Genomic DNA, 24,370 nt, shown 5'->3' on the forward strand with positions numbered 1-24,370 from the left:
GTATTTATAAACAAGAAAGTATGGACACCAAGGAATTTCCAAAACCGAAAATATTCTCAAGATATTCATTAAAGCACAAATTCGGTTTCCATAATTCCTGGAAATGCTCTGTCCAAAAATAATGATCGAAATCTCTCAGAAAATCTAATTAGTAAATGCACATTACTAATTCTTATATTTCCCTACAAAATGAAATTAATTATCTTAATTAAAATATTCTTAACTTACTTATGTTTCGATCATGGGATTTTCTTCCTTTAGCTATTAAGGAATAACTTTGAACAATTAAAGAAATAAACATTTATAACACGTGTTCAAAGTATGTCGACATCCTTACTTTGTAAGTTCTCTCTCACACTTACAACCTTGAAACCGATTTGCCACACTTCCAAACAAGTTTAGAATTGGTTCATATGACTTTCAAGAACCATGTGATTGATTAAAAAAACATTCAATTACAATCATGGGTTTAACTGTTCTACCAAAACAAGTTTCGGTTCTACCTCCATGTGAGTATTGTGCATAGTCACACTAGCTTTCCAAAATTCGGTTGACTAGATACTAGGATCGGTTCCCACATACATATGGTATCTAACTTATATGTGTTGCACATGTCCATAGGATCGGTTCCTCTTTGCCTAAAAACGTGTTGCACATGTCCATAGGATCGGTTCCCCTTTCTATTATAAACCTTGTTGCACCTCATACAAGGATCGGTTCCCCTTTGTGATGTACTGCACCTCTTACTAGGATCGGTTCCCATTTCCTATATTTGGTCAGACATAACACAAACCCGATTATACCATCTCAGGTGATTACTTAAGATCGGTTTCACTAATAAAAGTCATACCAATACATAAGTCAGGCCGTTGTGAATAGTTCTACCAAGAACACAAACAAGTTGTGAGCGGTTATACTCAATCAAACATACTGGTTGTTCATAAGATATGCAATGAATAACAAAACCAATAACACCTGACAATTTCCTTTTCGGTTCACAAACAAGTTTATGAACTTACTTCCTTAGAACACATGTAAAACATTGTTCTCTATGATGAAATCCTCACCTCATACCCATACATAATCACAATAGCATTTAAATGATTATGGCGATGTCTTATCTACAAAGTTTAATGGTTAAGCAATAAACCTCGTATTGTATTCCTTAATACTATGTCTATCTAGAGTTCAAATATGCTTCACAGTTATGTTTTCAATATGCACGACTTGAAATTTATGTTAGGGAATGAAACATTTCAAGTCAAATATCACTAAACTCAAGTGGAAGGATGATTGTTGTCGTTGTAGCCCCTTGCTTCTTCACATCTTCAAGACTTCGTAATACTTGTAATGTCTCATATCCTAATACTTTCAAGCTAACCTTTACGAAGTTGACTATAGTACATAATCAAGCGACTCTTAATATGAGTTTTGATTCACTAAAATATGACAACCAAACTTGACATACCAATGCTTGGTGGGTTCAACCGAGCTATGCTCTAACCGTTTCAATATAGGGTTACTGTATTTAGGTTACTAACAGTAAAAAATATGTGATGTCTCTATAACATATTATCTGCTTATTAACACAAAATCATTAACCTAACCTTAAAATATATTCAAGTACTAGCTTGAATTTCAAAACCCTTAGAAATTAATTATATTTCCTCTTGAGCTTTGAGAATGCATCGAAAGAGTTTGACATCAACCATATCACAAAGATTGGGTTGGCTACTGGGAATGGATGTTTGAATGGTAATGATCTTGACAATATAGTAAATGAATTTACAACTAGAATCCCGATGAGGGAAATATTCGAGGGATAATGTTTTTTCTTTTGAGGTATATTTGCTAGTACGTTGTAGATATGTTGATCCTTTATACATGTATTTTTTCAAGTAAACTTTTAATTATTTTATAACTCTTGTTAGACTTTACACATGCGTTGTTAGAGCATCGCTCGGTCGAACTCATAAGTTTTGATATCTTAAATTTGTTTTCAATGTTAGATGTAAAATAACTAAATTTTGATTTATAGTCTATTAAATTCAAGTCTCGGACTAAAATTAGATCAGGGTAGTTCAGTATTAGATATCATCGAATATACTCAAAGATTGAAAACTAAAGGATAAAAAAAGACATTTGCGAGAATTTCGTCAACAAAGGTGTTTAAAGACTGAATTATCCTATTTACTCAAAGTATGTAAAGTTCTATTTTATGAGACTATGTCGTGTTATTTTAATAGATTTAATATTGCAATGGAAAATTTTCGAGTTCAAGTTTGTCTTGCTTAACCTCTCGAAGTATGATTCAATCAAAGAAAGTTCACATATCTTTAGAAATCTTAGTAAAGAGAAATTTATTATCCACAAACTAGATTGATCTTTGAGATATTGCATAGTAAAATAGTTCACGAACTGTTTAAGTTTGCATATTGTGTGTATACCTTAACTATTGGAAATGTTTCTAAACTTTATATGAGAGAAAAAAGTTCACGAACTGTTTGGGGTATGTACACCATGTATGCGTACCATGTCATCATATTTGACATAGTTTTGTAGCCTTTATTTTTACGGGTTAAGTTCATAAACTTACAAGGAATATGTATACACCGTTCGCGAACTTTAAGTTTGAAGCTTCGAATCACGTATCATGTTAAGTAACTCCTTCTTGGACTTGGTGTTTTTTTTTAAATAAATTATTTAGTTTGATTCCAAACTACTTCATCCTCTTGGGTATGAAAGGTTATATAAAAGATAGCATCTCCTCTTGTATATATACATACATACAAGGATGAGCAACTCTAAGAGATCTCATAAAAAAATTGTTCTTGATGAATAAGAAATAATCAGAAGAAGAAGTACTTGCTACCCCTTAAGGAAAAAGGAGCTATGAGTGTCAAAAAAACAAAATGCTTGGTATGCCGAAACCGCAAACGATCTAGTTCAAACTTATATAGTTCAAAGGCTAAAATAAAAGGAGCTATGAGTGTCAAAAGAAGCTTATCTTTAGAAGTAAGAAGAATAAGGAGTTTGTTCGTACTGTTGACCAAAAGTGAGTGTTCTAACTAATGAGCATAATCAATATGCTTCCAAGCGGTTTAGAGACATTGATGAAACCTTCAGTGATGGAATTCTTGAAAGGATCACTAAGATTTAATTCATATTTTTTTCTAGTTTACTTCTTGTAAGGATTTATTCTTAATTATTAAGGAAGAAAAAATAGTATCTGAAATACATTATTAATGTTTTTATGTTACAATAACTACTTTATATTTATCATCTATCATATATTGAAGTTTATGTGGTTAGATTTTATTTTGATGATGATTACAATACCTAATCTTCATCGATTATTATATTGCTTATTTTGTGAGATTTGTTTTGTACTATCATAATTATGATAATTAGGACGTATATCTTATATGTTCTCATAAGTTATGCTTTCAATATTTTTGTTCGTAACTGGCTAAAGAAGGAGTAAACTATTATGAGAATTGCATTACTGATCTTTCCATGATTAAACCTTTATGAATGTATTACAGGGATTCCATATGATGGTCTTAATCACTGTTTTAACTCCCCTAATCTGTAACTGGTAGAGAATAAAATTGAGACTTTCACTACACCAAATTCCCGGATTCGTAACAGGCATTCGTAACGGCTTGTGGGCCGTTACAAATTTACCGATACGAATGGCTGTTACAAAAAATTCGTAACAGGGAGAACCCGTTACTAAACTTTTTATAGGCGTCCCACTCACACTCTTGGTCACACTTGGGTCGTAACACCTTGAGTATGTGCGTGTGCCACTCACATGCGTACCATTATATTTCCACCCACGATGAGTTATAGCAGAGGATATTTCCTCCCCACGAGTGTGCCATTCACATGCGTGAATTCTATGGATAACCTAGCAGTTGAAAGAAAATCGTGGTTCGGTTTTATTTTTCATTTTTCTCTCTTCTGCTCTGCATCTGTTCTTCCTCTCAGGCGATGAAACTAGGGTTTCAATCACATAGATCGTATTAGCCGAGAAACATCACAGAAATCTGTTGAATCTTTTCAATACCTATCAATCATCGATCTGTGTAAGTGTTAACCGATTTGTTATTCGATTTTTAGGGTTCATCTTTTTTTCAATCGATCTGTTTTTTAGGGCTTCGTTTCATCTTTATTTTTATTTTTTCCAGTTTTTAATCCGTAACTCTAAAACGATTTGTTTCATATGAAGGAAAGGTGTTGGTTTTGAATCTTTGAGTTAGTCAATCTCAGTGGTCGATCAGGAGAAATCAAAAGGGAATCTTTGCTGTTCTTATTTTGGGATTGAAGGTACGAATTCTACCTTGAAAGTTTTTGTTTCGGCCGATTGAATTGGGTAAGATGATTTATTGATTGATTCTACAATTCTTACTTCTACATAGCTTTCTCAATCTGTATTTGTGAGACTTAGGGTTGCTATTGAATTTGAATTCTTATCTATGTAGTTCTGAGTTGTGGAAAGAGATATGATCTGATAAAGTTTGAAATTAGGCTTTCCCGAAATTTATTATTCGTCATGAAGTTTGGGTTCTACAGCAAGTTAGCTAATTTATGTTAGAAGTCTTGTTCCAGATTACTATTAGGATGTTTAAAATTGAGTTGGCCTGTTTGTAGACATGTCATATTTTGAACTGGATTAGAGATAATTCCTTGATCAATATACACCTCTGAGTGACGATCTCATTTGGTGTTAAGTTCCAGTTCACTTATTGGTTGTTACGTTTTGAGCAGTTTCAATTTCAACTGTCATACTCTCATGATAGTTCTGAATCTCAACAAAATTGACTCATTTGCATCTTCTTTTAACTTTGGGACTCTATCTGGAAGCTAGTCGAATTGAAGTGAACACTTTATTCGTTTTTTTTTTGGATACTGCCATGGCTTGATATGCGTTGTTCTTAACTGCTGTTTCATGATAGGGGAAGAACTCTGCTAGAACTTAGAATTAAGTATGCTATGATCTTATAAGTCACCAAAAGTATTAGTTTTCATAAGAAGTTTATTTGAATTGAAACAAACCACATTATCTCAGCAATTTCTTATGTTGTCCTGTGACTTCTCATCCTGAACCTAGGTACTTTAGATATTGAACTGAATCATGGTTTTTTTCATAAATTTTAGTCCTTTGAAAGATGAATCAACTGTGACCTTTAGTGGCATTCCCTAAGATACTCAATGTAAGATATTCCCATTTTCAGTATTGTTGTTCAACATCCGTGATCAACTCTATTTTTCCAGGGATTTTGACATGTATGTTTCTTAATCCAGCTTAAGACTTCTACTGCTAAGTATCAGTTAACTTTTGAACTAGAATTCTAGCATGTCATTCGATACTACAGATAGGATTATGTATTTTGAAGTGTGCCAGTTTGTGTAACAACTGTCCTGCACTATGGCAGTTGCACTCTGCAATTGCAGGTAATTTATCAGGAATGTGGTGAATCTGATGACATGGGGGCCGAGATATTAATTCCCTGCAAAATGATTTTGTACGTAGGCTATTCTTATTGACATAATCTCATCTCATACGTTGATGTTTATAGTTTTTTGTGTTTATTCCCTAATTTGAGAACTTAAAGTATGTTTCAGGTTGCTGATGAGCTTGTAGATGAATTTTCAAATCCTAGCACCAGTTCAACAACCCCTGACCAGGTAATTTAGTTGATCCGAGGCCTATGTAATCTATATTAATCTCTGTTCATCTTGTATGCCATGCTACAGTAGAATCTGATTCATTAAGTTTCTTGCAGCAACAATATGATGAGAAAAATATACGACGGAGAGTGTATGATGCTCTGAATGTTCTCATGGCAATGGATATCATATCTAAGGATAAAAACAGAGAGATACAATGGAGGGGCCTGCCTCGCACTGGCCCAAATGATGTTGAAGAGCTTAAGGTTTATCCAAACTTGTGAATTAACATTTTGTGACTCTTAACTCATAAATCTTATACTGTAGGCTGAGCGCTTTGACCTAAGAAACAGAAACACAAAGAAGGCTGCATATTTGCTAGAACTAGAGGAGCAAGTAAGATTTCCACTTTATTTTCGCTCCTCCTTACGACAAATTTCTGAGTTTTGGTAGAAGCTTGTTTGTTTTGTCATGTATACTTTGGTCTATAGGATATAGTAGTAGTTTCTACCGAGGAGAATTTTTAATTTGCGATAGAACTGCTAGATTCTAGATGGTCAAACGTTGTTCACTAACTTCTCTGTATTTTCCTCAAGTTTGTAGGTCTTCAGAACCTGATTCAACGGAATGAGCAGTTATATTGTTCAGGGAATGCACCTTCAGGAGGTGTGCCATAACCTTTTATTTTAGTCCAGGTATGACTTGTTTGCCCATTCTTGCCGACCTCTGCTTATACGATTCTTACAAGTTACTAGATAGAATTGTTGAATTATCCACTAGTTCAAAAGGATTTGCTGGGTGCATTGTAGTGCGGCATGCAGCATGCTTGATTTAGTGACAATTACAGACATAATAGGCTTCAAAATTTCAACTAGCAGCCTCTTCTTTTTGCCCTTGCTTTTTTATTTTTATCTATACCTGCTAATCTGGACCAGTCACCAATTAGGCATTTTCAAGCCGCTTATTAAGTATGCAGAGTTTATGCTTTTGTGAAAAATATAAAAGGTTGGTTGTTGTTTAATTAATTAGATATGTTATGCTTTTATCTTAATTATCAGTAAGTATAACGGTTCTTGTACTCCTCCACCAACTATTTACCTTAGGAAACTTGCAGAAATATGTAATTTTTGTTGTGTTAAAGCACACGTGTATGGTCCATTAAATAATGGAGCATTTCTGAATGTGTAGTTGTCTATTGGAAGCTAATTAGACAGACACAATCATTGAAGAAATTTATTTGCTATGTGTGTAAACCTCCTGCCAAACACCGGTATGTTGAGCCAAGAACCATTCGTTTCATGGTTTCCGTTGTCTTTTCCTACTAACGCCGCACTCGAATTTTGTTGCCGGGAATATCGTGTTGCAATTGTATATCTTTGAATTACTTGAGAATACCTATAGCAGTTAGAGTATACGAGTGCTATTTACTTGTCATAATAATGCTGCCTGTTGTATTTTGCGGGATTGCTTACATCGAGTTTTATGATGCTCAAGCTTTCAACAAAGCAAGCCTGCAAAGGATATAATGAACTAGCTGTTGTTATTTGAATGATGCTCTATTTCATCAGAAAGGGTGGAGAACAAAGGAGCTTCAAGATTTGTAAGTTCCATGTATTCAAGTTTTGTAGGCAGTTAGTAAGTTTGTATTTGTTCTCTTAGAAATTTGGAACCTTCCATGTATTCCTTTAGAAATTTGATACTTAACAAAAGAAAAGAAGGTTTGGTACTTAGAGACATTTCAGTTCTTTTGTTATATGAACCTGAGATGAATTGAATGAATGTGATTATGAATTGAATGAATGTTATTTTGCTTAGACTGAAGAAATTGTTGTTGAGTGTGGTTATGAATGTGTTGAAAGGTGTATGCAGGGTATTGAATATAGAATTCCGGCTTATTTTCGGCGGAAAAGTTACTGCCGGTCAGCCTTGACCTGGTCAAAATCAGTTACAAAAAAAGTTCGTAACGGCTGCGAACTGTTACAACCTGCAACGTAGTAACGACTGAGTTGTTACAATCTGCCACGTAGTAACGGTCACTAGCTATTACGACATCCGTGTTACAAAAAAATTAATACGTGTTACTAAGTGGCAAATTTGTAACAGTTATAACTGTTAGTAAAGCCGTTACAACCGAAATTCGTAACGGCCGCTAAGCCGTTACAAAGATAATGTAACACCAGCCTTTGCAACAGACGAGAGCCGTTACAACCCGTTTTAGTAACGTCTTGGATCTGTTACGAATCCAGGAATTTGGTGTAGTGTTTGATCCTACGTCCTTACATGTTTGAAAAGATTTTAATATTATGTGAGTCGTATCGTAAAAATTACACTATTTGTCTGTAACTGGCCTACAAAGTAATTTTTGTGGATGATATTTTTCTCATGAAGGTAACTAACCTTGACGCCTGTTAGAGCACTACTCGGTCGAACTCGCAAGCGTTGCTATCTCAAGCTTATTTGTCAAGTTTAGGTGATCACAACTATAAGTCTTGATTTCTAGTCTACTTATAACTATGTCTTAGATTAGGATAAAATGTGTAGTTGATCTTTAGACTTTACGGTGTTCATCGATTGAAGACGAAGATCTAATGAGGAGATCTTGGAGGAAATTCATCGACAAAAGGTATGTGGAGACTAAAACTTAACTATCACTCAAAAGTCTATTTTATTCTATCTCCTAATGAGACTAAGTCGTACAAATATATAGACTTTTACATTATAAACATTTGATATTTCGAGCTGAGTTTAACTCGCTTATATATTTCTCGAAATATGTTTTGAAGCTTTTTGATTTAGCTACGTTCATTATTATTCTTGACGAGTTTAGTTGGAAACAATTTATTTGTTGGAAACTAAATAATAAGTCAAAAGATGACCATGTGAAAATTGTCTTGAAACATCTTACATGATTTGTGAGAGAAAGTCATTTGATGTCGAGTCAGAATGTTTCGTATTGATCATTCAGTCACTTGAAAATTACTTATAAGCTAATGGTTTGTGTGAGACAGCCATTGTCGTCTTCTAAGGATGTTTCAATGATTGAAATGGGAGTTTAGAACAATTAACCATTGTCCGGATATAACACAGTATGAATACCAGTATGCAAACTGTTGTTGTATGATTCAGGTCCGGAAACCAAGTTTGCATACCAGTATGCAAACGGTTTTAACTGTTAAAGTCCGGGAACCAAGTTTGCATACCAGTATGTGAACGGTTCTACCCTGAGTTACGGTCCGGGACAACAGTATGTGTACCCGTTTGCGAACTGCTGGACAAGACCAAAGTCCGGAACTTATATTTGTGTATCCGTTCGCAAACTTAGTTGGTTAAAGTTCTAAAATCGATTAAGTATGATTTCAAACACATGAACAAATACATTTATATATTCATTTATATATTAAGGAATGCAAAAACCGTGGCTTAATGTTCATGAATTGATTCTTGAATAAGTACTTTGTACAATCATGAATCAAATCCGATTTTGTTTCAATTGTGTCTTGTATACTTCTATGAGAATATAAACAAGTGAACAACTCCATAAGTAACACAATTAGATTCATTTTGTTATCTTTCATGTTTTATTGATCATCACATTTGATCTAGAAGTGTTAGATGAATGCGGTTAATACAAAAGTGTTCATATGGTTAACTTCGGTTAACTGTTATTGAGCCATCTCAATATACACGTTTAGGTACGGTTACCCATATCTAAATGAAGGTATATTTCATTTGTGTGACAAGCTAAGACCATTTAACGGTGAATAGATATTACTTTGGTTTTAAGCAAACTTAGCTTGAATCTTAAATCAGGATTTCATCTGACGGTGAATATTGATCGCTTTGTTTCTAAGCTATCAAACCCTAATTTGAAGACTATATAAGGTAGAACTCTAGAAACTGTAAAACCTAATCCCCACATCTTCTGTATGATACTAGTTGCGACTAGAGTCGATTCTCCTTTAACCTAGGTTTTTCCTAAAATCATTATAGGTTAACGACTTAAAGACTTCACTGGGATTCTGAAGCCAGACCCAACTATTTTTTCTATTGTTGCGTGTTCTGATCTTACTTGTTCTATCATATTTTGCTCGAGATTTATCTCCGATAGGTAAGATATAAAAAGTAGTTAGAAAATTCTTCGTCTCATTCTTTGTGATTCCACAATAACTTCTTCTACTACCATATAGTTAAGTTATTGTGATGTGATTGATATTTGTAGGTTGTTCTTGGGGAATACAAGACCGGATTATCAATTGGTTCCTGTTCACCTTGATTTATCAAAAGACAGAACAAAACTTCATAGGTATTTCTGTGGGAGACATATTTATCTATCAGAATAGACTTTTATGTGGGAGACAGATTTGTTTATAAGTCTTCGACTTTGGGTCGTAACAACTCTTAGTTTTGGGTGAGATCAGCTAAGGGAATCAAGTGCTACTGGGATTCATAGGCGTAAGGAAAGCGAATGTACCTTAATCGGTGTGAGAATTGGTTAGGGCTCAACTACATTCCAGTCTGAAGTTAACTTGTAGTAGACTAGTGTCTGTAGAGGCTTAATACATTGTGGTGTTCAAATCTGGACTAGGTCCCGAGGTTTTCCTGCATTTGCGGTTTCCTTGTTAACCAAACTTCTGGTGTCTGTGTTATTTCTTTTCCGCATTATATTTGTTTATATAATTGAAATATCACAGGTTGTGCGTAGTTCAGCCGACCTTTGGTTGTTGATTGAAATTGATTGACACTTGAACATTGGTCTTTGGTATCGTTCAAGTTATTTCTCATATTAATTAGGCTCACAAATTTCTATCTGTTCGATTGCATATTGTATTGAGAAATTGAGATATAACTCTTGGATGTTTTTCCTTGATTGAGTTTGACTGTCTAGTTGATTCTCTTGGAATTATATTGGAGTTAGTATATACAGATTTCCGAAAAAAATATTGGGTGTAGTTGCTAGAACCCCGCTTTTTCAATTGGTATCAGAGCAGGCAAACACGCTAAGACCTCATAAGTCTGTATTTGTAGAAATATGACTCTATGGACAGAAGTGATATATCTGTAAATGTACCGCCAGTCTTCGATGGATCGAATTAATTATGGTGGAAGATTTCTATGCATGCCTTTCTTCAAGTGCGTGATTTTTAATCATGGGTTCGTGTTGTTGATGGCTATGATCCTCCAATGGTTACATTAGACGGTGTAACTATTGCAAAGGATATTGGTGAGTATGAAGATCATGAGATTCTTGCTCCAGAGGAAAATTTTGACGGTTTAAATGCTATCATCCATGCCATTACCCCAGATCTTCAGCACCATGTGACCACATCTAATAAGTCTAAAAATGCTTGGGATATCTTAGAAACCGTATTTGAAGGGAATACCTCTGAAAAGGAAGCTAGGCTTCAAAACCTAAATTTTGATTCGGAAAACCTTCGTATGGATGATGAAGATTCATTTGATGTGTTTAATCACAAAGTATCTGAAATTGTTAATGCATCTTTTGCATTAGGTAAGACTATTCCTAAAAAGGACATTATGATGAAAATTCTCAGATCGTTGCCAACTAGATACGATTCTAAAAAACCGGCCATCATTGAAGGAAATAACCTCGAAACTCTTTCCAGAAACTCACTCTTTGGAAAGTTAGAGCCTGTTTGGTATAGTTTTCAAAAATAATTTTCTGTTTTTAAAAACAGAGAAAACAAAAAACATGAGAAAACGCGTTTGGTAGGGACATTTTCAGAAAATGTTTTCTATTTGTTTTCTGTTTTTGAAAACAAAAAAATGAAAACAACAAATTATTGTTTCCTGTGTTTTCTCTTTTTCTTTTCTTAGTTCCTTTTTCTTTTCAGAACAAAGTAAGAGATCGAGGGAATGACTGCAAGTGAGTCATGGCTAATATCACTATCTCTTAGACGAATCTTTACATTTGATCCGATTTAGTTGATTTTCCTTGTTTTCAAAAATAATTTACCAAACAATTTTTAGAAAATAAAAACAAGGAAAAAATGGTATGTTTTTAAAACAGTGGAAAACTATTTTTGAAAAATGTTTTTGAAAACTGTACCAAACATGCTCTTAATGTTCTTGTTCATGATCAGAACACAGTCAGAACATCCGCGTTCAATGCTGTGACCAACACAAGTGGTCCTTCTAACTTGTCTTGCATTGATGAATATTGTCCAAATCATATTGATATTGACAGGTCATTGATTATACAAAAGATCAAGGATATTGTGAAAATAAACAAAAGATTTGAGGAAAAAATCTCCCTCTCTGATGCTTCAGATGATTCAATACAAGAAAAATCACTTTAGTTGGTCAATTCGCATACTTCCGAAGTTTGCGCAGAAATTTCAGCTCTCACAACAGAAACTTCCACCAACTCAAATTTTGATTTAGAATACGATTCTAACACTGAGATTTTGGAATTTTTGGATAAAAATGAAGAATTTCACCAAGAAAATATTCAACTAAAGATAATGCTGGAGAAACTTGAATCATCACTTCAGGTGAAAAATATTGAGATTGACTGTCTTAATGATGAATTCTCCAGAACCCTGTCTCTGAAATAAAAAGAGATTAATACTCTTAAGTGTGACCAAGGTTATCTGGAAGTTCTGACAAGATTTCAGCAATGTTATTCGGTCAGAAGTCTTTTGGAAACACAAACGATTAGGGTTCAAAAGCAAGACTATGAGAACAAATAATTCCTTTGTTCCGGCCGGTTCTGGAATAATGGGTGTTAAAAATTGTTATAAATAGGAGTCAACTCTGCAAAACGAAAATTCATCTCTAAAGTGTTTTTTTTTTTTGGAAATGCAAATCATGTTCAAAGTAAGTGTCGGAAATTCAAGAGGAACAACAAACGAATTGCCAAACTTCAGAATGACATGCAAAGAATGAATCTGGCTTTGGGTAACCAACATGGAACTTCTGAAGACAAGAAGAAGTCTAAGAGAACCAGAGTCAGGCGAGGCAAGAAGTTTGTCTATACAACAAACCTTGATAAGTCACCATGTGACACACGATGTGAGCATTCTTCTCACTCCATCACTATCTAATCATAGTGATGTTTGCATCCTCATTATTAACTTAAGAATATGAGGATTTCATCAAGGTTGCTCAAGTCTTGTATAGTTGTTAATTCCTTTGTTCTATTTTATAAGGTTATATAAGTTAAGAGTTGCAATTGAATATTTTCTTATCAAAAATAGGTAATGGATCGTGAGCCATGAATACTTTTTTAAAGTTCTTGTTTGGGGTTTACTTATCCGGTGCCTATTTATATTCATTTGTGACCAAAATTCCCGTCACTCTTTTTTCTTTGAAAGATACAGTATCACTGAAAAAGCAGTGGTCTAACAACTACACCCAATATTTCTTTTAGGCAATCTGTATGGACTAAATCCAATATATTTCCAAGAGAATCAACTAGACAGTCAGACTCAATCAAGGAAAATACATCCAAGAGTTATATCTCAGTTTCTCAATATAATCAGAAAATCAAACATATAGAAATAAGAGAGCCTGATTATTATGAGAAACAACTTGAACAGTACCAAAGACCAATGTTCAAGTGTCAATCAATTTATATCAACAACCAAAGGTTGGATTATCTAATTGATTGAACTATGCACAACCTGTGATATTTCAATTATACAGAAAATATAATACGAAAAAGAAACAACATAGACACCATAAATTTTGTTAACTAGGAAACCGCAAATTCAAGAAAAAAAAAAACCCCCGGGACCTAGTCCAGATTTGAACACCACAATGTATTAAGACGCTACAGACTCTAGCCTACTACAAGTTAACTTCAGACTGGAATGTAGTTGATCCCTAACCAATCTCACACTGATCAAGGTACAGTCTCGTTCCTTACGCCTCTAAATCCCAGCAGGAATATACGCACTTTATTCCCTTAGCTTATCTCACCCAAAACTAAGAGTTGCTACGACCCAAATTCGAAGACTTGATAAACAAATCTGTCTCACACTGAAAAGTCTATTAAGATAAATCTGTCTACCACAGAAATACCTACGAGTTTTTGTTCCGTCTTTTGAGAAATCAAGGTGAACAGGAACCAATTGATACACCAGACTTATATTCCTTAAGAACAGCCCAGTAATATCAATAACCTCACGATAATCTCAACTGTATGGTAGCGGAAAAAGATATTGTGGAATCACAAAGAATGAGACGAAGAGCTTTGTGGTTACTTTTTTATCTAACCTATCGGAGATTGAATCTCGAGAAAATCTTAGAGAACATAATACTCAATACGATAGAAAAAAGTAAGATTAGAACACGCAACTACAAAGAAAATAGTTGGGTCTGGCTTCATAATCCTAATGCAGTATTTAAGTCGTTAACCTATAATGGTTTTAAAAATACCTAGGTTAAAGGTGAATCGACTATAGTCGCAACTAGTATCACACATGAGGTGTGGGGATTAGGTTTCCCAGTTGCTAGAGTTCTCCCTTATATAGTATTCTAATCAGGGTCTGCAATCAATGTTACCTTTTGGTAACAAAGCATTCAATATTCATATGATGAAAACCTGATAAGATTCAAGCTAATATCTTTCAACCGTTAGATTGTCTGTTACACACAAATGAAATGTGCCTTCATTTAGATATGGGTAACCGTACCTAAACGTGTACACTTAGTTGGCTCAACAATAGTTAACCGAAGTTATCCATATGAACACTTCCATATCAACCTTGTTCATCTTGATCACAACTAGTTCAAATGACTCAAATGAAACTAGTTATAGAGTTGTTCAATTGTTTATATTCTCATAGAAGTATACACGACACAATTGAACCAAAATCGATATTGATTCACTCGAATCAATTCATGAATATTATAGCCACGGTTTGCAAAGATTGCATTCCTTATTATATAAATGTATCTGTTCATGAATAACCGATTTTAGAACTTAACCACACAAGTATGCAAACGGGTACGCATACCTAGAGTTTTGGACTTGGTCTGCTTACCAGTATACAAACGGGTACGCAATACTGTCCTTCATGACTGAACTCAGTTGAAATCGGTGTGCATACGGGTATGCATACTATAGTTCCCGGACTTCAACTATTGAATCAATATGCATACGGGTATGCATACTAACTTCCTGGACTTGGAATATACTTGCAACAGTTAGCATACAAGTATGCATATTGTGCTATATCCAATCAATGGTTAGTTGTTCTAAACTTCCATTTTAATCATTGAAACATTCTTAGAAGACGGGAATAGCTGTCTCACATAAAGTATTAGCTTCAAAGCAATTTTCAAGTGATCAAATGATCAGTACGAAATATTCCGAGTCTACATCAAATGACTATCTCACACAAATCATATAACATGTTACCAAACGATTTTTACATGATCATCTTTTGACTTTCGTCAAGAATAAAAGATGAACTTGGTTAAAGCGAAAACTTACCAACACATATTTCGAGAAACATGTAAGGGAGTTAAACTCAACTCGAAATATCAAATGTGTATAAAGTAAAGTCTATATAGCTATACGACTTTTGTCTCAATAGGAGATTGAATATAAATACACTTTTGAGTGATAGATGAGTTTAAATCACCACATACTTTTTGTTTATGAAGTTCCACAAGCTCCCCTTAGTAGTTCTTTGTCTTCAATCGATGAACGCCGTGAAGTCTAAAGCTCAAATACACATTCTATCTTAATCTGATACATAGCTATAAGTAGACTAGAAATCAAGACTTATAGTTTTGACAAACAAGCTTGAGATAGCAACACTTGCGAGTTCGACCGAGCAGTGCTCTAACAATCATGGCTCCTGTAACTATAGGTACCACAAAAAGGGATGCAGTAGGAGCGGTTAATGTGTATCTTTGTGAAGGAATCCAATCCTCAGGGAAGAAAAAGGAGAAGTTTACAAATGATGAAAAAGGTTATTCCTCTAACTTTTTTTTGTCTATTTGTCAAAATGATAATAACTTTAGGGATTTGGTGAAGGATTTCATCAGCAAAAAAAATGATTTAAAATCTCAAATCATATTCTCTTTTGAAAATATAGCTCACTATGAACAAATGTTATCTCTGACAAAGAACACCTTGTGTGAACTGAAAAGAGAACTTAGTGAGTCAACTGATATTTCTGAATATATGGACGAATAAACTGATCCCATAATCAATGGGTTTTTCAATAATGAGAAGGAATTCTCAGTAGATGCTCTGAGAAAGCTCTATAATGTCTATAAAACTTCTTATGAGAATTTGTTCTTGTGTTTTAAAAAGGATAACTAGGGTTTGGAATAACAAATATTGTGATTAACATAGCTATTGCCAACGATTTTCATCTTGCAATGTTTTAGATTTATTAATTCAAATTCTAAGTTATTTGGAAGATGATTTTGCAGTATTAATCTTTATTGGTTTTATATCGTGAAAAAATATTTTATGGGATATGTGTGTTTACGTCTGTGAACTATGATTATCTCATATATGTCAACAGTTAAGTCTCTTATGTCTTTATGCAAATATTTATATAAGATAGAATGAACTTTTCAATATTCCGATGTATTAATCTTTCCCTGATCCACTTCTATGTGAAAGTACTGTATGGCTCTGTAAGTTTTCTTATATTAAGCATTACCGATTAAATTAATCATTAAGGTCTTCTTGTAGTTAATTTATTCGAGTTTTCTGGATACAAATTCATGTTTTATGTAATTTGTTAATGTCCAAAGAAATCCTTCTTTTCTCATAAAAGTAAGGTCGCTCTTGTTGTTCTTTCGGGAATGACATTTATGGGGGAGAGTTCTTAATTGAGCTTGTGCTTAATTTCCAAATCATTATGGAAGTGCGGCTGTGGAATATTGTAGGAGTTATCTTGTATCTTTATAAACTCCTTGATGAATACACTAAGTTTCGACTATGTGAAATCATCGAAACAAAGTTGATATGTTCTCTTTAGTCATGAATAATCTCTTTGAGAATTTCATTATGATCCTGTTAGTTTTTGTACCTTTGCTAATTTATATTGACAAAGAGGAGAGAATTATTTTGTAGTTTACACTACATACATATGGTTTACAGATCATTATGTAAGGGGGAGTGGTTTTCATTGTGAGATGAATTATTGACTAACGGGGAGTGATGCATATCAGCGTAGTATTATTGTCAAAGTTGTGATAAAATTGAACTTTGATGTTGTGTAATAATACTATGACACTGTATAACAATAATTGAGAATAACTGTTTTCTTATTGTTATGGCTACGGATCTTCAACAACAATAGTGTCGAGTTGAACACATTTAGAATCGCTGGAGTAATTGATGTGACGAAGAATTCAAGGAATGTTGAAGAACCAAGGAAATCAAGCATGTTGGATGAGAAGCTACAAAGTTTATTTATTTTGTAATCCATATGTATTTATAGTTTTGTCTCTAAAATTGACAAAGGGGGAGATTTTTAGAGCACTGCTCGGTCGAACTCGCAAGCGTTGCTATCTCAAGCTTGTTTGTCAAGTTTAGGTGATCAAAACTATAAGTCTTGATTTCTAGTCTACTTATAGCTATGTCTCGGATTGGGATAGAATGTGTAGTTGAGCTTTAAACTTCACGGCGTTCATCGATTGAAGACGAAGATCTACTGAGGATAGCTTGGAGGAACTTCATCAACAAAAGGTATGTGGAGACTAAAACTTATCTATCACTCAGAAGTATATTCTATTCTATATCCTAATGAGACTAAGCTATATAGACCTTTACATTATACACATTTGATATTTCGAGCTAAGTTTAACTCGCTTATATTTTTCTCGAAATATGTGCTGGAAGCTTTTTGTTTTATCTACGTTCATCATTATTCTTGACGAGTTTAGTTGGAAAGAAGTTGTTTGTTGGAAACTAAATAATAAGTCAAAAGATGATCATGTGAAAATTTCCTTGAAACATCTTACATGATTTCTGTGAGACAGTCATTTGATGTCGACTCGGAATGTTCCGTATTGATCATTCGATCACTTGAAAATTACTTATAAGCTAATGGTTTGTGTGAGACAGCCATTGTCGTCTTCTAAGGATGTTTCATTGATTGAAATGGGAGTTTAGAACAATTAACCATTATCTAGATATAGCACAGTATACATACCAGTATGCAAACTGTTGTTGTATGATTCAGGTCCGGAAACCAAGTTTGCATACCAATATGCGAACTGTTTTAACTGTTAAAGTCTGGGAACCAAGTTTGCATACCAATCTACGAACGGTTCTTTTATTGATTGGCTTTCCATTCGTAGAAGATTAAAAACTTGAAAGAAACTGCTTAGATGGGGGTTATCCACGATTATAAATGCATTCTCTATGGTGAACAAAGTGAAGATGAAAAAAATATTTTCCATGGGTGTAGTTTTTCCAAGGTTATTTGGGAGTTTATCATTTTGAAGCTTGGATATATAATAAGAAATGTGCATCTGACTTGGTATGAGGAGTTAGAGTGGTGTTTGGACTAGTTTAAAAGGTGGCTCTTGTATCAACACTGTTAAAAAGTTAGCTTTCTTTGGCTTTATATATCACATTTGGAAGGAGATAAATGAGAAAACCTTTAAAGCTCAGTCTAACTTTGTGGCATGCATGCTTATTTATCAGGATGTCCAAGATGGCTGATGAGAAACACCAGGTGGCTTATAATCACAATTCTAGGTGGGATACGAGCATATGGAAAGTGGATTGTCATTTCTTCAAAGAAGGGGAGATAAAATGTTCTTGGCTTGGCCCGGATGATGAAGAAACAATGATAAATTCTGATGGGTCTCTAAGCAGGATGGTGGAGGTTTTGGAGCTCTTATTAGAGATAATCAGGGTGATGTTATTGATGCTGCTCATGGGTTTAGTGCTCCTATCTCAGTGCTAGCACATTAATTGCAGGGAGTGGAACTTGGTTTAAATTTGGCTACTAGGAAGAACCAATTCAGGGTGCATATTGCTATTGATTCGGCTGTTGGTGTCATATTGTTGTCTCATCTTGATAAAGACCCTCCGTGGACTATGCTACATATTTGGAGAAGAATTAAGGTTTTAAGGAGGAGATTCAAAAATGGAGAGTAACGAATAGAGCTGCAGATTATCGACCATGTTAGAAGCCTACGAGCTGCAGAGAATTTCTTTTCTGTTTTTGGAACAAAATTTGTTAGAATCAATTAATTGAAAAAATACATGTCAACATCTGATACCCCATCAAGAAACGCCTTCATCAAAAATTTATCTAGGTTAGAAGGCTACGAGCTTTTGGAGGATGTTGGGCTTGAGGATTTCTCTCCCGACTTTAATTAAATTCTTGCAACTGATACGAACAAGCTGGTGTTTGTTTGAAAGGTAGAGATCCTTGTGTTTAGGGTGTTTGTATCCTAGTTAGTAAGTTCGCGAATGATTCGCGAATCATTCACGAATTTTTTCGTATCACGAATTTTACCGTCTTATTCGCGTACGTTTGCAACTCCGAACCCAAATCGCGTATTATGTGGCATTCCCGGATTATTCGCGAATCGTTCACGAATTTTACGTATCCCGAATGGTACGTCCGCTTAATTCGCCATAAATTCTTTAGCTTTTACTTTTCAAAGACTCCACTTTTTGGGCTTTACTGCCTCCCGAACATACACGACCGAATATTAGACGTGTTGTAATTTTTATGAAACAAAAACGACTGAAGAGATTTGAAAGTGAAGGTGAGAGAGATCTCAAACTCACTAACCAAGCATCTAAACCACTATACGACGTCCTTTTGGATAACTAATGTTGTATATATTATTAATATCATCATATTGAGTTTATTTTTTTCTTAAATAACTCACACATATGCATAAAAATTGGTCTATGACCTTATAAATACAAATTATTTGTTATATATAGATACCGAATTTTCAGAGCCGAACTCACATTTATAAATCGAATTATACACGTACGTATGCCGTTCCGAATTAATGACGAATCACGTCCCGTTGACCGAATTTTGGACCGAATCTGGATTTTATAAAACCGTATAATACTCGTACGTTTGCCGTTCCGTACGTTTGCCGAATCCCGAATTACTAACTAGGGTTTGTATAGGGATATTTTCTTATGTTTTTTTTTTTGTTTTTTTTTTGATTTTTTGGCTCGGGTGTCCTTAGCCCAATTTACCGTGTCAAAACTAAAAAGAACTTAACTAAAAAGTTTGAAATCCTTTTTATTTTGAATTGAAATAGCTATGAAATCCCTGTAAACTCATCAAAAATATTTGGGTTATGAATTGGGATATGCTTAATAAATGAAGAATCTTGTGTGGGTTATAGCTAATAAAAGCAAAAGCACAAAAACTAATTAACAACAATACAAGCAGACTGTTCCAAAAATATGTTGAATGAGACAAAACTATAACAATCATGCAGCTGATTCATCCATTAATAACTAACAGTGACAGTCAATTACATACATACACCAGTAAGATTCACTCCCTAAGATACAAACACCGTTTCTATTTCATTAGTGATCATAATACTGATGTGAGGAACTAGCAGCTGATGGTGATGGGATCTTGTCAAGAACTTGTTGTACTTCTTTCATGGATGGTCTTTTTGTTAGAACCAGAGAGGCGCAGTTAAATCCTAATTTAAAACAACTCATCAATAAATCCTCTTTGCCTTCCACATCAGCTCTGATAGCCATATCAGCCATTCTCAAAACCCTGTTTCTTTCTTCCAACACAAATCCAGTGTTCCATTGAGCTAACTCAGTGTCAGAAAATATTTTCCCACTCAATAACTCAAGCAAAATGATCCCGAACGAATACACATCCCATTTGGGGTTTGGTTTTAAGTTTTTAAGTGATTCAGGTGCATGGTAAGGAGATGCACCACCCATGGAACTAGTACTAGGACTTGGACTCGGGCTAGCACCGATTGGATAATCTTGACCCTCTCGTAACATCATTAACCTCTTACTACCAAAAATACGAGCTGAACCACCTGCTTTGGAACTACAATCTCCCCACATAAGCTTTCCTAGCCCGAAATCACTGATTTTTGGGTCCATGTCAGGACCCAAGAGAATGTTAGTTGGTTTGAGATTACCATGTACATGTTTCTTCTCATGGAGATAAGCTAATCCTCGAGCTACTCCTCTTGCTATCTTAAGCCTTACTTCCCATGGTAAATGATATGGTGATGATCCTCCTCTTTCTGCAATAACGCAGGCAAATATAATCATTAGCAAAACAGTGAAGTTCTAGCATGGGCCATTTTGACTATTGTGTATCGACAAGCATAACAAGACATGGTGCGAATTCAAAACAAAAAAAATGCTTGCACACGGGATCAGCTTACATGCCCTTAAATGGCCTGACCAAAACTTCATTAAAGAGGGTGAGAACAAGATGCATTCATCTTCTTTGTCAGAAACGCCTAGAAGATTTTGAGAGCGAGCATTCAAGGTAGCATTATTTTTCGACATGTGGTCCAAATTCCAAAATAGGAAATTAAAAAAGGGGGTCCGAAAATCCTGTTTGCATGGGATTCAAAATCTACTTTAAGAAACCTCTCTTTCACAACCAAATTTACTAGTAGAAAACTCCAAATCAGTGTTGGCTCTAAGTGAAAAATCCAATTCATCAGTGATTGTTTTCAAATTCCAAAACTTGGCTGCGAAAATGAAAAATCCAAATTAGTTGTTGTATGTATGGGGCCAAGTTGGTCCCCCGTTATCACACTATATGATCGTAACCATTCCTAACCAAATTGAAAACCATCCCAAACTACCACGTTAGTTTGATCAAAGCCACGGGATGGACAGACAGCAAAAGAATCAGCTATCAATTTCTAAGTTTGACTCCTAGCTAATGGCAGAAAACAATCGTTCATTTTCTAAGTTTCAACTTTCAACTAACTGTCCCTCAAGTCAAGTCATTTTGGGACAGCTCAGTAGTTACCGACATCTTACATCGTAGAAGTCATTAAAGTGTACAGTAAGAAAGTAGACGCAGTAAAAAAGTTCCGGTCAAATTCGCCTATATGTTGTTTATCTGACTTAAATGGCACCGTGGATCATGAATTGACTTATGGGCCAATCTGTAAGCTATCCAAAATTCATATTGCACTTAACAGAGTAGTAATGGACAGCTGAGCTATCCAACCTAATTTGTGATAGATCAGTTGAACATGGATAAAGATTTTTGGACATTTTAAATATGTTCAAGATGATGTTTTTTCTTAAACATTAAGAACTTACTGGATATTGATATTCATGGCTAATTACTTAAAAACATGATAATTTGTCTGGCTAGTGAAACGAGTAAGAAGAGTGTAAGAAACAGAGAGCTTACTGTAAGTAATGTTGGAGAGATTGCCATTAAGAACATGATCATAGATGACAAGCTTTTCATCAGCACCCCAATAGAAAGCACGAATACGGACTAAATTCGGATGACGTAATTTCGCAATCCCACGGACTTGATTTTCAAAATCACGAAATCTTTCAACACCAGTTTCACCAATTCTTCTAACAGCAAGTGTTGTTCCGTCTTCAAGAACAGCTTTATAAACAATACTTGTACCAGTTGTTCCTAATATGTATGCTGACGCTTTTAGTAACGTTTCTAATTCTAGTTCTGTTTCTCCATCGACTGTTATCAATGACCCATTTTTCTTCTGGTTTTCTTCTTGTTGTTTGCGGTTTTGATCAGAACCCATTTTTGATACTTGTTCATTATCGGAATCAGAATCAGAAATCTCTGAGGATGAACTTTCCTCATCATCATTAACACCTTTATTTCCTAGACAAAAACATGTGTTTCTCAGGGATGAATTCATCGATAAAGATCTTTCTTCTGAGATTTTCTCTTTTTGATCTTCTTTCTTCTCTGTAATTCCAGCACTATTAACTCTCTTCTTCTTCTTCAACCGGTACACATATAAGAAAACCAGGAATAAAATGCAAATTCCCGCCAAATCTCCAACAACAATACCTATTATAGCTCCGGGTCTTAACCCGTTTTTTTCTCTAGCCGGCGAACCAGGAGATGAATCAAAGTTTTTAGGGATAGCAGCAATTGCAGGAGGAGTACTATTTGTTGAAACATTTGGTGGAATTGAAGGGGTAGAAAGAATCTTACATGGTATTTTAACTGCTTTTCCACATAGATCCGGGTTTCCATTGAGTGAATTTGCTTGTTGAGTTAAAGATTCAGGAACTTCTCCAGTGAGATTATTGAAAGAAATATCAACCGTTGCATTATCAGGGATTAAACTTGCAAAGTCTAGTGGTATTTCACCTGATAATCTATTATACGAAAGATTCAAGTACTTTAAATTATCACCTCTGAAATTTAAAGGTAATGAACTATTCATCAAATTAGATGATAAATCCAAAACCTCGAGTTTCTGAAACCCATTAGGAACAACACCAGATAAGTAATTCTTACTCAAAGAAAGGACTGTAAGATTTTCAAGTGAAACGAGATTTTGAGGAACAGGACCAGATAAAGCATTATCAGATAAGTTTAAGGTCTCGAGCCTTTTTAATCCGTCAACAAACTCTGGCAATCGACCAGAAAGCTCATTGTTAGATAAAGAAAGTAATTTGAGTTCAGAAGCATTGAAGATAGAAGCTGGTAAAGACCCGTTAAGAAAATTATTTGAAAGATCAAGCTGTTGAAGATGTTCAATCATACCCAAATCAGCTGAAATTGAACCAAGTAATTGATTGTTCGGAAGTATTAGACTTACTACACGATTAACATCAGAAGGAGAAGCATCAGGATTTCGAAATTCAGAACAACGAACTCCATTCCAGGAACATGGATTTTGATCTCCATAATTCCAACTTTGTAAAACCATCAAAGGATCACTGAGAACAGAGTATTTGAAAGAAAGCAATAGAACTCCATCTGTATTTAACCCAAATGCACTTGTACTCATAACAAGAACTAAAAGCAAACTAATCATCCATCCATGATTATGGAGATTATCTTCACTTCTTGATAAACCCATGATTTTCTGTAACACTAGTTCTTCATTGGTAGAAAGAAACGGAAGTAGAAAAAAAATTCTTTAGTTTTATAGTTTGGTAACCAAATCCAATAGATATTGATAGTATAAACTGAGTTTGTAGTTTATTTATATTTATGATCTCAGCTCCATGTGAGTCATAGTGAAGGAGAAAGAAATGCTGAGAATAAAATTAAAATAAGAAAACAGCACAGAAAAACAAACAGCTCAAGAATTCGATATTTGCATTAGTTTCTGACCTGTTGAGTGTTAAATAACCAGTTCAGTATTGGGTCCATATATATACGCTCAACTGCTGCAGACAATCGCGGACCTACTCTTCATTAAGTCCACCTTTAATCCCGCATTATGAATTAATTTGGTATGAATTTAACCAACCTGGAGCAGCCTAGCTGGTTAAACAATTCTCAAATTTGTTATTATTAGTTGGATTTTTTTGATCATTTCAGAAGATTTTTCTGGTACAATTTGTCTTCTCAAACAGTGAAGAAGGAAGTTCTCAAATAAATATGGCAAAACACTCTGTAAATTTACTGAAAACTGTTACAGCCGTTACCAAATCCAGATAAAACAAAACAATTCTTGTTACTGGATTCACTGTATATTTAGTAATCCCTGTAACAGCCATGAATTTACCGCTCTATTAAAAAGACAG

The 24,370-nt window shown here is 34.6% G+C and overlaps 1 protein-coding gene and 1 pseudogene across 1 annotated transcript; one reads left to right on the forward strand and one right to left on the reverse strand.

The window, feature by feature from the left end:
* Positions 1–2,985: 2,985 nt before the first annotated feature.
* On the forward strand, positions 2,986–18,595 carry LOC113350605 (annotated as a pseudogene).
* Positions 18,596–20,026: 1,431 nt separating this feature from the next.
* Positions 20,027–23,976, reverse strand: LOC113346717 (probable LRR receptor-like serine/threonine-protein kinase At4g37250). Its single transcript, XM_026590211.1, has 2 exons — positions 22,032–23,976; positions 20,027–20,892 (listed from the first exon to the last, which is right to left on the reverse strand). Exons 1-2 carry the CDS (start codon positions 23,695–23,697, stop codon positions 20,198–20,200), a joined length of 2,361 nt encoding a protein of 786 aa, XP_026445996.1. The 5' UTR covers positions 23,698–23,976; the 3' UTR covers positions 20,027–20,197.
* Positions 23,977–24,370: the final 394 nt, after the last annotated feature.

This window comes from Papaver somniferum, chromosome 2, assembly GCF_003573695.1.
Source record: "Papaver somniferum cultivar HN1 chromosome 2, ASM357369v1, whole genome shotgun sequence".
NCBI lineage: Eukaryota > Viridiplantae > Streptophyta > Magnoliopsida > Ranunculales > Papaveraceae > Papaver > Papaver somniferum.

Coding starts and splice junctions, on each gene's coding strand:
- LOC113346717 (XM_026590211.1), bottom strand. CDS start 23,697: ATGGGTTTATCAAGAAGTGAAGATAATCTCCATAATCATGGATGGATG. Junction 20,893..22,031: donor TCTCTCCAACATTACTTACA/GTAAGCTCTCTG, acceptor GCGTTATTGCAG/AAAGAGGAGGATCATCACCA.